Genomic DNA, 13,138 nt, shown 5'->3' on the forward strand with positions numbered 1-13,138 from the left:
TAAACAAACACGATAAAATAAGTAAATGCACCTTGAATAGATATATCTCCTTTGATTAAATAACTTTTATATAGGAAATTCGAGGTCGAAATGAAATTTGGGTTTAGAATGAAATTGAAGACTGTGTTGCAAGTTTTAAAAGTTGGGGGACCTGAATGCAAGTGCCTGAAAAGTTCAGTGACCATATTGCAAACGTACTAACGACAGTGTAATGTCGGGGACCATATTGCAAACAGAATAAATGTTAGAGGACTGTATTGCAAGTTTTAAAAGTTAGAGGACCTAAATAAAAGCTTTAGAAATGTTCAGTGACCATTACTATACTTTACCCTTTAGTTTATTATGTAATTCACTGTTGCGGGGCTTCATTACCGCGTCGAAAATGATGGTGAGCTTCCACCAAGCTTCCCAACACATTATTCCACAACCAGAAGTTGAACGACTTTTCCCCGTCTTCACCAACAACATTGCCGATTCAAATTACTTTATAAACAAAAAACAAACACTAGAAAACATTATAATTTAGAACATTCCCAGAAGCAAAGCCCAATAGTCCCCTTTCAAACCCATTACAATATTCATCGTCTTCAAATAAAAATATCCAAGTGACCGGCTTTCAACTTCTAAAGAGAATAAGAAAGATTTTTAAGACTGGGTTTTGTTTGTTTATCTACTATATCTCTCTCCCATTTCAGCTTTCTTTTTCAAAGGAGGATTAGAGAAGATGAAGTTTCAAGTTTTTGTGATTGCGATTTGGGTTTTTTCGCTCTCTTTTGCTTCAGTTTCAGCCAGATTCTTTCCGATCAATATAACAGGTATTCCGCCGTGGATTCTCCACAACACCACTAAAACCGCCGCATGGGATGCATTCGCCAGATTCGCCGGTTGCCGGCCAGGCGAAACACGGGATGGTTTGTCTATGCTCAAAAAGTACTTTAACTACTTTGGTTACTTGCCCAACTCACCGTCTAATTTCACCGAGGATTTCGACGACGAGCTAGAGAAGGCGTTGAGAACGTATCAGCAGAATTTCAACCTTAATGTCACCGGTGAACTCGACGATCAGACTCTTCAACAGATCGTACGGCCGAGATGCGGTAACGCCGATATTATCAACGGGACGACTTCCATGAACTCTGGTAGATCGTCGTCGTTCCACACTACCGAACGCTTCCACACGACGGCGCATTACTCATTCTTTCCTGGAACGCCGCGTTGGCCTTCGAACCGGCGGGACTTAACGTACGGCTTCTTTCCGGCGAACGAGTTAACCAACGAAATAAAAGCCATCTTCACAAGCGCCTTTCAGAAATGGTCGGCCGTTATTCCGCTGACCTTCACACAAACGGATTCTTACTTCCTCGCGGACATCAAAATCGGGTTTTACAGCGGAGACCACGGAGACGGCGAGCCATTCGACGGGATTTTAGGGACGTTGGCCCACGCTTTTTCTCCAACAAACGGGAGGCTCCATTTTGACGGGGAAGAGAACTGGGTTGTTTCTGACGACGTCACGAGGGCGTCTCTGCCGACGGCGGTGGACTTGGAGTCGGTGGCGGTTCATGAGATCGGACATTTGTTGGGATTGGGGCATTCGTCGGTAGAAGATGCGATTATGTACCCGTCGATCTCTTCGGGAACGAGGAAAGTGGAACTGGCGAACGATGATATCGAAGGGATTCAATTGTTGTACGGCAATAACCCCGAGTTCAACGGTACTACGAATTCGAATAGTCGGGAGAGAGACACTAGCGGTGGCGTTCCTCATCATTTGGGTTCACGGTGGGGCCTTGGTTTAGTGTTGGCCGTTGGATTTGGGTCTTTATTTTTGTAGAGTAATTATTTTTGAATAATTTATGCAGTATACTTGTTTTTTTCCTCCTAATTTTTAATATAAAATTCACATTATTCTTCCCATAATGTGCTCGTATTTCGTTAAAATTAATTATTTAGCTTTAAGTCCATTTAATTCTTAAATTTTATGATTTTATTTCACCCTTTACATTTAAGGGTGTTCAAATGGTTCAATCGAATTAATAAAAATCTAATTAATTGAATCAAATAAAATTTGGTTAATTTGGCCAGCTTTTGAATTAATCAAAATTCATTGTAATTTTTTAGTTAAATTAATTTGGGTTTAATATATATATTTTATTTGAGTTAGTATTTGATATTATAAAAAAATGAGTCTAAATTCCTAATAGATTTGAAATTAATATATATATATATATAATATTTTTATTAATTTAATTAGTTTTTCAGATCAAATTAATATCTAATTATCTAATCAATTAGTACTAAATTTCAATTCGACTGATTATTCATTAAAACAAAACAATGAGCATCCCTACTTACATTAAGTTCATGATTTGGTCTCTTATGCACCCTTATAGTCAAACGATATGACATTTGCCTAGTGTCTAATCGAAAAACTGGGATTATAGTAACAATTGAATGAATGCACATCCTATGTCAAGCTCCAAATGTACACAACTAATTTTATGTAAAGACATAAAACATCAAATTATTATAGAAAGCTCAAGAAGGATGACAAACACCAACTAGCTCTATGTATGAGTATATATTATTTTTTCAATATAACACATCATATTTATATTATGTATCTATATAACTCCAATGACTATGATTATATAACTAAAACTAAAACATACAGTGAAAGACATCGATATGATTATATGATCATCAACTTGATAGAGGATATTAATTTATCATTAAACGAGATACATTATTTGTTCATAATTGATGCCATGAAAGCAACATATTATCGTTTGGGTAAACTATTTGTGCACCTAAAAAAATAAATCTTTGTTCAGATGAAGAATAAGCATATTAATTAGCTGATCATATTCCCATGTGTAATGAGATAAGGGAGAGGTAGGATAGTAGGTTGCCCCAACTCCAAGTTGAGAACAACTTCCGTGGGAGACCTCCGGCAGTCAGAATTATGAATTGTCCACCGTGAGACTTGATCCCACAACCACGAGGTTAAGATAAGAGCCTTGCACTCTACCAACTAAGCTGGACGAGCAATTGAAGAATAAGCATATTATTAGCCTTAAATTTATAATTGACCTAGATAAACTAATATCCTCCTTAAACACGGTGTTAGTTTCCTGATTTTCATATTCTAATTAAAATTTTTGTGATACACAGATGGTGTAACCTGTGGAATATATTTTATGAAACTTAATATGGGTAAATCTGAAACACATGCATTGTGATTGTTACTTCTTTCAAATATTCAAATATCCATACCTCACATTATAGCTATATGTTCATACATCATGATCGATTAAATGACATATATGGGTAAGAGTTCACTCTTTTTTCTTTCTGAAAATTACATAAGAGTTCAAAGAGAAGATTAAACAACATAAACAACATGAATATATTGTAGAAACTCATCCTACAAAAGAAAAATGTGTTATTATCTTTTTATCATATGGTAATCTCGAGCTATAATGATCGATTTTTTATCATTTATAATTTTTTTCTTCTCTGATAATAACTTTTATCTATTTCAATATTTTTCTGCATTTATTATCTTCACATAAAAGAATTTTATTATATTTAAACAATATAAATTCATATTTAAAATTAAACCTCAAATCTTAAATCATTATTCTATGATACAATATAACACTTCAAAATCCTTGACAACCAATCAAAATCCTCAGATAAAAATTTCTAACAATCATTCAAAACCCTTACCCTAAAACACGACACGTGAATGAAACATGACACACCTTATGATGCATTTTTATTAGGACATAACTTTGGAGATGGACTGGTTTTTCTTGCTAAGAACTTAGATTACAATCAGGCTATGCTTCCCCAGCTGTTATTTGACTGTGTTGTTTTATGATTTTCATGTTGCCTATTATTGTGATCGAGGTTTGTACCTTATTTTCTGTAAGATCTTCATTTTCACTGTATTGTCCTACAAACTATTCTATATCATTATTGAAACTTTGAAGCATCGATGCTCCTGGTATGCGCTCTCTGAATGAACATTTCTCCTTTTCAGATTGTTGAGGAAGTAAGTTTTGCTGCTAATAGCATAACAGCCACAGGAATAAAAGCCTTTGACAGAGTTCTTCAAGCTAATATGGTATTGAAAACCCTTAATCTTTCAGGAAATCCCATTGGAGATGAAGGAGTGAAGGTCAGCCTAAATTTTCCTTTATGTAACTGGCAACTTATGAATGGTTAAATGACCCTGTCCTGCACCTTGTCTTTATTTAGATACCTAATATTTACAGGGATACATTGTCTTTATCTGGAGATTCCTTTTTATTTCATATTTCTCAACAGTATTTTGTGGTTACTGCATTTTCATTCTCATAAGGTGCTTTCTCAGTCACATTCCTATAACACTATATTAGTAAATTTGTTTATGCAGCTTGTATTTGTTTTTAATTTGATAACATCATAATGAACTACAATGGGATGGACTCACATACTGAGGTAGAAACTACTGCATAATTTGCACATATGTTTGAATCCCATTGGATATTATGTAGTTGGGAGAATGGTTAAACATAGATTGAAGCAAATGTACTCTACTTTCTACCATATGCTTTCCCAAACAAAAGGCTCCTGGTATTTCAAATGTGATTACTACATTGAAATATGTATTAAATATTGTTTGTCCCCATTTTTCTGCGGATTTACATTTTTGCTGAGAATTTGTTAATGCTCAGGTGTATATTTCATGTAATCTATTTTTGTCGGCAGTGCCTATGTGATATTTTGGTAAACAATGGTAGCATTCAAAAGCTCCAGCTAAACATTGTTGACTTAGGGGATGAGGTTAGCTTTCTGTTAATATCCACTTTGGTTTCCCTGGAGTTGCTTTGTGAACAACTGAAGGTCTTTGCAGTGGAGATTTACTTTAATGCTGAATCACTATTATATGCAGGGTGCAAAGGCAATTGCAGAATTTTTTAAGAAAAAATCAAACTTATGTGTTCTTGAACCTAATAACAACATGATTGACTATTCTGTAAGAAATGACCTTACCGTTTTCCTTAGAACATTGCTTCAAATTTAGTTAAGCAAAGTTGTAGTTTATTTATTTATTCTATTTTCTTATATGAATGGAGATAGGGATTTACAAGTTTAGCAGGAGCACTTCTTGAGAATAACACTATTCGGAATTTTCACCTAAAGTAAGTTAAAGTCTAACGGATTCTGTACTCTAAAAATATATTGACTTTCTCATGTAATAGGTTATGTATTGGTAGGCTGGATGGTAAATGTGCTTTCCATTCTTGAACTGTTTTTGATAAAGCAAGAGTCTGCTTAAGTTTCCTTCCGGTACAACTGTTTTTTTTTTCAATTTTAACTGGCATTTTTTTCTGGCACGATGTTACTGTTGAAGTGGAAATTATAGAGGTGCTCTGGGGGCTAACGCATTGGCCAAAGGGCTCGAGGGGAACAAGTCCTTGCGGGTAAATTTCTTATTTACTTCTGCTTTTGTTTGTTCTGACCTACATGATGAAAGTCCAGTGGTTTTGACACCCTTAGTGTTACATCTGGTGCTTAAGTAATGGTTTGTAGCTTTATAGTCCTTTGAATGTATTGGATGAAATGCTGTTGTGATAGAGCAGTGATGCTTGTATGCTTAGGCGAATGTGGAAGGATGTATGAGGAGAGTGGAAAACTGGAAAGAAAATAAATTTCGAGTTTGTTCGGTGAGAAAAAAAAAGTGGTTGGAAAGAAAATAGGAAAGATGATAATTTTCTGTTCAAATGCATAAAAGAAACACATTCTAAATTGTAATGTTAAGAGGAAAGAAATTGAGAGGGAGATACAGTTTAAGTATGCATATTTACAAGATTATGCTTTTTTTAAATAAAAAAAAAATCATTTTTCCTCATTTTTTTAAATAAAAAAAAATCATTTTTCCTCATTTTTTTTATCCCTACAAAGCAATTCATGGAAAGACTTACTTTTCTTTCCATTTTTCCATTTGTCCTACCTAATACAGCATGGAAAGGGAAAAAAATATTTTATTTGTTCATGGATCTAAATGTCTGCTATCTTTCTATTTTTCTCTTTCCATTTTTATTTCCACTCTACAAGCAAAGCTTAGTGTTCAAGAAAAGAAAAATGGTCATAATTTTGAGACATCCAAAGAAGGAAAGAGGACAAAAAATGAGTGAAACGGGTAAATTTTATTTATTTTCATGGATCTATTATAAAATGATTGTATTTCCTTGTTTTTTTTTTCAGGAATTCAGTTAGTGATGAGGGAGTTCGCGCTTTGATGCTGGGTTTATCTTCACATAGAGGTTTACATTTTGTTATATTGAATTGCCCCTTGTGTGTGTAGTCGTTGGCTTTTATCCTTCCCCGCCTACTGCAGCAGTTTGTTTAACAAACATATTCTTTCTAGGAAAAAATACCCTCCTGGACTTTGGGAACAACTCAATAACTGCAAAAGGTGCTTTTCATGTTGCGGAATATATAAAAAGGAGCAAGAACTTGCTGTGGGTGAACCTTTACATGAATGACATTGGTGATGAGGTATTCAATAAATTAACAGTCAATATGTGAACTTTTTATCTTGTAGGTTTTTCATTTATAAGAGTTATAATTGTTGAAATAGAGAGAAGAGTAATGAGAAACAATGGCTTGAGTTTTCCATTGATTAAGAGTGAATATATATACACAAAATTGGACACATAGAAATAGGAAACTAGCCTAGAGTTAGGGGATTACAACTAATTACAAGGCATAGAAATAGGAGATTAGCCTAGAGTTAGGGGATTACAACTAATTACAAGAATATTATAATTGATTACAATAATTTAAAATATAGATAAAATCTATTATAATTAATTCTCTAATATGCCCCCTCAAGATGGAGCTCCGGAGGAGACACCAATCTTGACCCTTAAATCTTGGAATCGGCTTCGTGGAAGCGGTTTGGTAAGAGCGTCGGCAAGTTGATCTGCTGAGGAAACATGAGTAACACGAAGAGCACCTGATTGAACTTGACCCCGAATAAAGTGATAGTCAAGTGCCACATGTTTCATGCGCGAATGAAAGACTGGATTAGAGCAGAGATAGGTGGCACCAACATTGTCGCAGTAGATAACAGGCGGTGTAGAAAGAGTGATGCCAAGTTCTGTGAGAAGGGAACAAATCCAATTGAGTTCAGAAGTAGTAGCGGCAACTGATCGATACTCAGCCTCCGTGGAGGATCGAGCAACTGTACGTTGTTTCTTGGATGACCAAGAAATAGGATGACGACCAAGATAGACAATATAGGCACTCGTTGAGGTATAATCATCTTTGTTTCCAGCCCAATCAGCATCTGAGAATGCATGAAGGGAAAGTGGATTTGCCTTGTGAAGGAATAATCCATGAGTTAATGTGCCACATAGATATCGAAGCAGTCGTTTTGCAGCATTCCAATGTTCAGACGTCGGGCGATGCATGAATTGAGAAAGCTTGTTGACAGCATATGCTATGTCTGGGCGAGTGAGGCAAAGATACTGTAGACTGCCAACAATTGTTCTATATTCTGTGCAGTCAGTTAGAGCTGTACCTGAATGAAGTGTAATATTTCCATCTGTAACAAGTGGTGTAGCAACAGGTTTTGCACCAATCATTTTTGTCCGGGCAAGAAGATCAGTGATGTAGCGCCTTTGAGTAAGCAGCAGACCGGATGGAGTAGTTAGAACCTCAATGCCGAGAAAATAAGACAATGTGCCAAGATCCTTGATTAAAAATCTTTGTGCCATGAGGTCAATGTAGCGCTGAATAATATTGGTGTTGGTGCCTGTGATAATAATGTCATCCACATAAACAAGTAGATATATAGTAGTGTCACCTGAGTGAAGAATGAATAGGGAAGTGTCTGCTTGAGAGTTTGTGAACCCAGACTCAATGAGGAATTGGTGAAGTTCAAGGTACCAAGCCCGTGGGGCCTGCTTGAGTCCATATATTGCCTTCTTTAGTTTGCATACATGTGTTGGATTGTCTTTATCAACAAATCCTGGAGGCTGGGCCATGTAGACATCTTCGGAAAGATGGCCCTGAAGAAAGGCATTATTAACATCCAATTGTCGCAATTGCCAACCTCTACTAACTGCCAGGCTTAGAACAAGTCGTATTGTTGTCGGCTTGACAACCGGACTAAAAGTTTCATGATAATCCACTCCAGGTATTTGATGAAAGCCTTTGGCAACTAATCTAGCTTTGTACCTGTCAATAGAACCATTAGGAAGCCGTTTAATACGAAAGACCCACTTACATCCAACAAGATTCTGCAAAGAAGTAGATGGAACAAGCTCCCAAGTTCCATTCCGAACAAGAGCATCAAACTCATCATTCATAGCTTGTCTCCATTTGGGATCTTTTAGGGCTTGAGAAACAGTATGAGGCTCAATGTCTGATGGTTGAGAAATGATAGCAGTGAGGTCTATTTTGGTTAGGGGTTTATGGATGTTGTTTTTCGATCTAGTGGTCATGGGATGGGTATTTTGATGGGTGGGTTGCGCTATGATTGAAGCAGAAGAGGTCTCAGAATTGTGTGGTTCTAGTGGTAAATGGTCGACGATGGTTTCTTGGCGATTAACCGAGCTGTGTTCGGGTAAAGGGAGGTCTATGGATAGGGATCGACGGTCGACTGATGAGGAAGGGCAGTGGTCTGTTGGGTATTTTGTGACGGATGTTGACATGAGGAATCCCTTTGTGGAGGCGTATTGAGTGAGCCACTTGAAATTGGTAAAATTTGGACCGGGGGAAGCCATTTGGAAATGATCTCTGGGGTGGGACGCGCTAGATGGATTTGGTGAGTGCTAAAGGGAAATGAGTTTTCAAGAAATTTGACATGACGAGAAATGTATATTTAGAAGTGGATAGAGCGAGACAGATATATGCACTTTGTGTTAAAGAGTAGCCAAGAAAACACAAGGAGTGGAACGAGAGTCAAGTTTGTGCTGAGAATAAGGACGAAGCCACGGATAACATAAGCAACCAAACACCCGAAGTTTAGTGTAGTTGGGTTGAGACTCAAAGAGTTTCTCAAAAGGAGATGAAAAATGTAGTGTGGGTGTGGGCATACGGTTGATGAGATACAGCAGTGGCAAAGGCGTAAGTCCAATAAGTTAAAGGCATTGATGCATGAGTAAGGAGAGATAGACCAGTTTCAACAATATGTCAATGACGTCGTTCAGAAAAACCATTATGTTCTGGTGTATGGGGTGGTGTAGTAAGATGTGATATACCATTGGTGGAGAGAAACGATCAAGGGCTTGATATTCACCACCATTATCTGAATAGAGGGTAATAATTCGGTGTTTAAATTGGTTTTCGACTAATGCCTTGAAACGTACAAAGATGTCATGCACATGAGATTTTCGTTTAAGGGGATAATACCAAATATATCGTGTATAATGATCAACAAAAATAACATAGTATTGAAAACCATCAACAGAATAACAGGAGAGGTCCAGACATCAGAAAAGATAAGTTCAAGCGGGTGAGATGAAGTTAAGGTAGAAGAAGAAAATGGAATTTTATGACTTTTATTGCATGAACATGCATTGCAATGTGTGAAGGAGGATAACGGACTAGACAATGGTAAAGGAAATTTGGAAACAATATTTTTCATAATAGTAAATGACGGATGACCTAGTCTAGAGTGCCACTCGGACGAAGTGGTCTTGACACTGGAAAATGCAAGCAATGGTGAAGAGGAAAGTGAAGGGGATGTAGTCGGCCACTCATATACGCCATCCTTAGGTTCACCCATCAAAAGGATTGTCCCCGTGTTTAGATCCTTCACCTGAAAAGCAGAGGGTGAGAATTCAACAGAAACATGGTTATGAGTGCAAAATTGATAAATCGAAATTAAGTTCTTTTTCATGGAAGGACACAAAGGACATTTTGTAAAGTAAAGGTGCGAGAGGAAGTTGGTATGGTGGTAGAACCAGTATGGGTTATGTGAAGGGCCGATCCATCGCCAATCATGACATCATCAGATCCTTGGTACGAGCTATGAAGAGAGAGATTGCTCAAGTCAGACGTAACGTGGTGAGATGCTCCACTATCCAGCAGCCAAGTAGGTGTAGTGTTGTTGCCCAGAATATGATTGGCTCGTGGTTGCCAGGGTGTGGAAGGGCGATATCCCTGAGAGCCTTGAGGACGAGATGCTGGTGATTGTTGATTATTGACAAGCCGAAACATCGGGCATCGTTGGCAGTGTGTCCTTGAGTGCCGCATGCTTGACAACGACCCAAATAAGGTTTGGGTTGGCGTTGATCATGAGGAAAGTATAGTGGTAGGGCCTGATTGTTGTGAATTGGTGGCTGGTGGACGCCAATTTGGACGATTCCGAAAAGCCGTGGGATTTGCCGTGGCTGGTAGTGATAGGGAAGGTGGTTGAGCGGTCTGAAGAGATGTTTCTTTGTTGAGAAGTTTCTCATGAAGTTCAGCAAAAGAAATTGACGTGTCACGGGCATTAATGGCATCAATGACAGATTTATACTCATCTTAGTCCTTCTAGAACCCGATCAATAAGATCCTCATCATCAATTGGCTTCCCTAGAAGAGCAAGTTCATCGGCACGAGTCTTTATCGCTTGCATGTATTCACTAATTGATTTTGAGCCCTTGTTACACCGCTTTAATTGTTCCTTCAATTGTTTAATATGACCACGAGATGGTTTGGCGTAGGTATTAGCTAAGGTTTGCCATGCATCAAGGGAAGTGGTGGTGCGGGCAATAAGCGGTTGCAATGAAACGGAGATGGCACCAAGGAGAGCGCTAAAAGGAGACGATCTGACGCTTCCAGGTTGTGTACGCCAGATTTGGAGATGTAACACCATTGACGGTGATGGTGGGTTGTGGTGGAGTTTGAGTGCCATCAATAAAGTGATGAAGATCATAACCTTCAAGAAGAGATTGGATTTGAAGGCTCCATGTGAGATAATTGGTGGATGACAATTTGGTGATATTGGAGAGATTTATTGTAAGGAGAGGATGTTGAGGATCTTGAGAATTTTGGATAGTAATAGGATCGTTGGTGGAAGAGGAAGTCGTATGGGAAGCCATTGAAGGGACTAGTGCGTAGTTTTAGATATATGTATATGAAGGATCGTGGTGTTTTTGAACCAAAAAAAAAAGGAGAAGAAAATATGCTCAGGAAGATTAGGCTCGTGATACCATGTTGAAATAGAGAGAAGAGTAATGAGAAACAATGGCTTGAGTTTTCCATTGATTAAGAGTGAATATATATACACAAAATTGGACACATAGAAATAGGAAACTAGCCTAGAGTTAGGGGATTACAACTAATTACAAGGCATAGAAATAGGAGATTAGCCTAGAGTTAGGGGATTACAACTAATTACAAGAATATTATAATTGATTACAATAATTTAAAATATAGATAAAATCTATTATAATTAATTCTCTAATAATAATTATAGGAGTTGAACTTTCATTGATGCAAAGTTTTGAAAATTTATCAGGGTGCAGAAAAAATTGCTGAAGCTTTGAAAGAAAACCAGACGGTAACAACCATAGACTTGGTGAGAAGAGAATTCTTCTTAAATTCTTTGTAATATATTTTAGATATTTAATTAATTTTGGAATGTCCTATACGACTATATGAAGACAACAATTGGTTCCTAATGTGCTAGGGTGGAAATAATATTCGAGCCAAGGGAGTTGGTGTGATAGCTGAAGCCTTAAAAGATAATGCTGTCATTACAAATGTGAGATAATCATCTTCAGCTGCCCCTATGCCTCCCTTTCTATACCCGATTTGGGATGATGACATGATTGACTCTCCTCTCTTTTCTCTTTCCCCCTCTTCAGTTGGAACTTGGTTACAATCCCATTGGAACAGATGGAGCAAAGGCTTTGTCTGAAGTTCTTAAATTCAATGGAAATGTAAAAACACTTAAGCTTGGTTGGTGTCAGGTAAACTATCCATAAACCTCTGTAAAAACCCATTTCATTAATCTTTTTTTCATGTATAATAATGCAAAATGGGATCTCTTGTAGATAGGACCAAAGGGTGAAGAGTTCATTGCAGATATGCTGAGATATAAATACCATATCAATTCTGGACTTGCGAGCAAATGGACTTAGAGATGAAGTTTGTACTTGCCAGATAAAACTCCATGTTTTTTCATTGGACCACAATTTACGTTGAATCTTAATTTTTTGCTCTTTTATGCACATTATTTTGCAGGGCGCAGCCTGCCTGGCTCGCAGCATGACAGTGGTTAATGAAGCTTTAACTTCACTTGACTTGGGATTCAACGAGATTAGGGTAGATTTTGCTTTCTTTATATACATTTCACGACTTCCCGGGAGCTGCATCATTTGACTTGTGGTTTTATGTAGGATGATGGTGCTTTTGCTATTGCTCAAGCACTCAAGGCCAATGAAGATGTCACAGTAACATCGCTCAACCTTGCGAGTAACTTCCTTACAAAGTTTGGTCCTAGACAGTGTAATTTACAAGCTTTACTCCATTGGCCCATTGCGTCTGTATAATTGATGAATAAAGCGGCTGTAATTTGTGGATTATAACAGCGTATAGCTTTTTTCCCTCTTATAATCACTTCAACGAGTACCTAAATGATACAAGAATGATTTTATTTCCCCATGTATTTGATTAAGAGGTTTCAATTCAAAAGATTTTCTAAATTTGTATCTTTTTTATATGTTATAAATTTTCAGGAAAAACATAGTCCACACACTTGTTTAAAGACATCAGTGTTGAGAGGAAAATGAAGCCACTCTCAATTTGCCAGTGATTATGAAGCATTTTCTAACCAACAAACCATTTCTGATTTGGAAGGGCCCAAAGAACAGAGAACCAATGCTAAATATAGCATCATGTAACACATTATTACCAAATAATGGGAAATCTTTGGTATTGGGGAATCAATGCTCTTGCACTCCTCTCGGTTACACTTCATATATGCTTTCCCTTCTCCTTATCTCCCTTTTTCTTCTTTGGAATTATAAATATTCTTTATGTTTGCTTTACTATTTATCAAATTTAGTTTTTTAGTTGTTTTCTTAATAACTCAAATATCATCTAAAATTAGAAAATATATTTATAATCTTATTTTTTAAAAGAA

At 37.1% G+C, this 13,138-nt stretch overlaps 2 protein-coding genes across 2 annotated transcripts; both read left to right on the plus strand.

Annotated features, from left to right (window-relative positions):
- Positions 1–669: 669 nt before the first annotated feature.
- On the plus strand, positions 670–1,871 carry LOC120197785 (metalloendoproteinase 5-MMP-like). The gene has a single exon (XM_039199184.1). The coding sequence runs from the start codon at positions 725–727 to the stop codon at positions 1,832–1,834; it is 1,110 nt and encodes a 369-aa protein (XP_039055115.1). The 5' UTR covers positions 670–724; the 3' UTR covers positions 1,835–1,871.
- A 2,096-nt stretch (positions 1,872–3,967) lies between these two features.
- LOC120198111 (protein NLRC3-like) lies at positions 3,968–12,560 on the plus strand. The gene is given in 14 exon segments (XM_039199489.1): positions 3,968–4,186; positions 4,759–4,833; positions 4,943–5,026; positions 5,131–5,192; positions 5,405–5,569; positions 6,259–6,317; positions 6,422–6,552; positions 11,510–11,569; positions 11,681–11,755; positions 11,859–11,963; positions 12,048–12,091; positions 12,093–12,141; positions 12,238–12,318; positions 12,393–12,560. Coding segments are annotated over 14 exon segments (1,302 nt in total). The 5' UTR covers positions 3,968–4,027; the 3' UTR covers positions 12,546–12,560.
- The last annotated feature ends 578 nt before the right edge of the window (positions 12,561–13,138 follow it).

Source organism: Hibiscus syriacus, unplaced genomic scaffold, assembly GCF_006381635.1.
Source record: "Hibiscus syriacus cultivar Baekdansim isolate YM2019G1 unplaced genomic scaffold, ASM638163v2 tig00117056_pilon, whole genome shotgun sequence".
Classification (NCBI taxonomy): Eukaryota; Viridiplantae; Streptophyta; class Magnoliopsida; order Malvales; family Malvaceae; genus Hibiscus; species Hibiscus syriacus.

Coding starts and splice junctions, on each gene's coding strand:
- LOC120197785 (XM_039199184.1), top strand. CDS start 725: ATGAAGTTTCAAGTTTTTGTGATTGCGATTTGGGTTTTTTCGCTCTCT.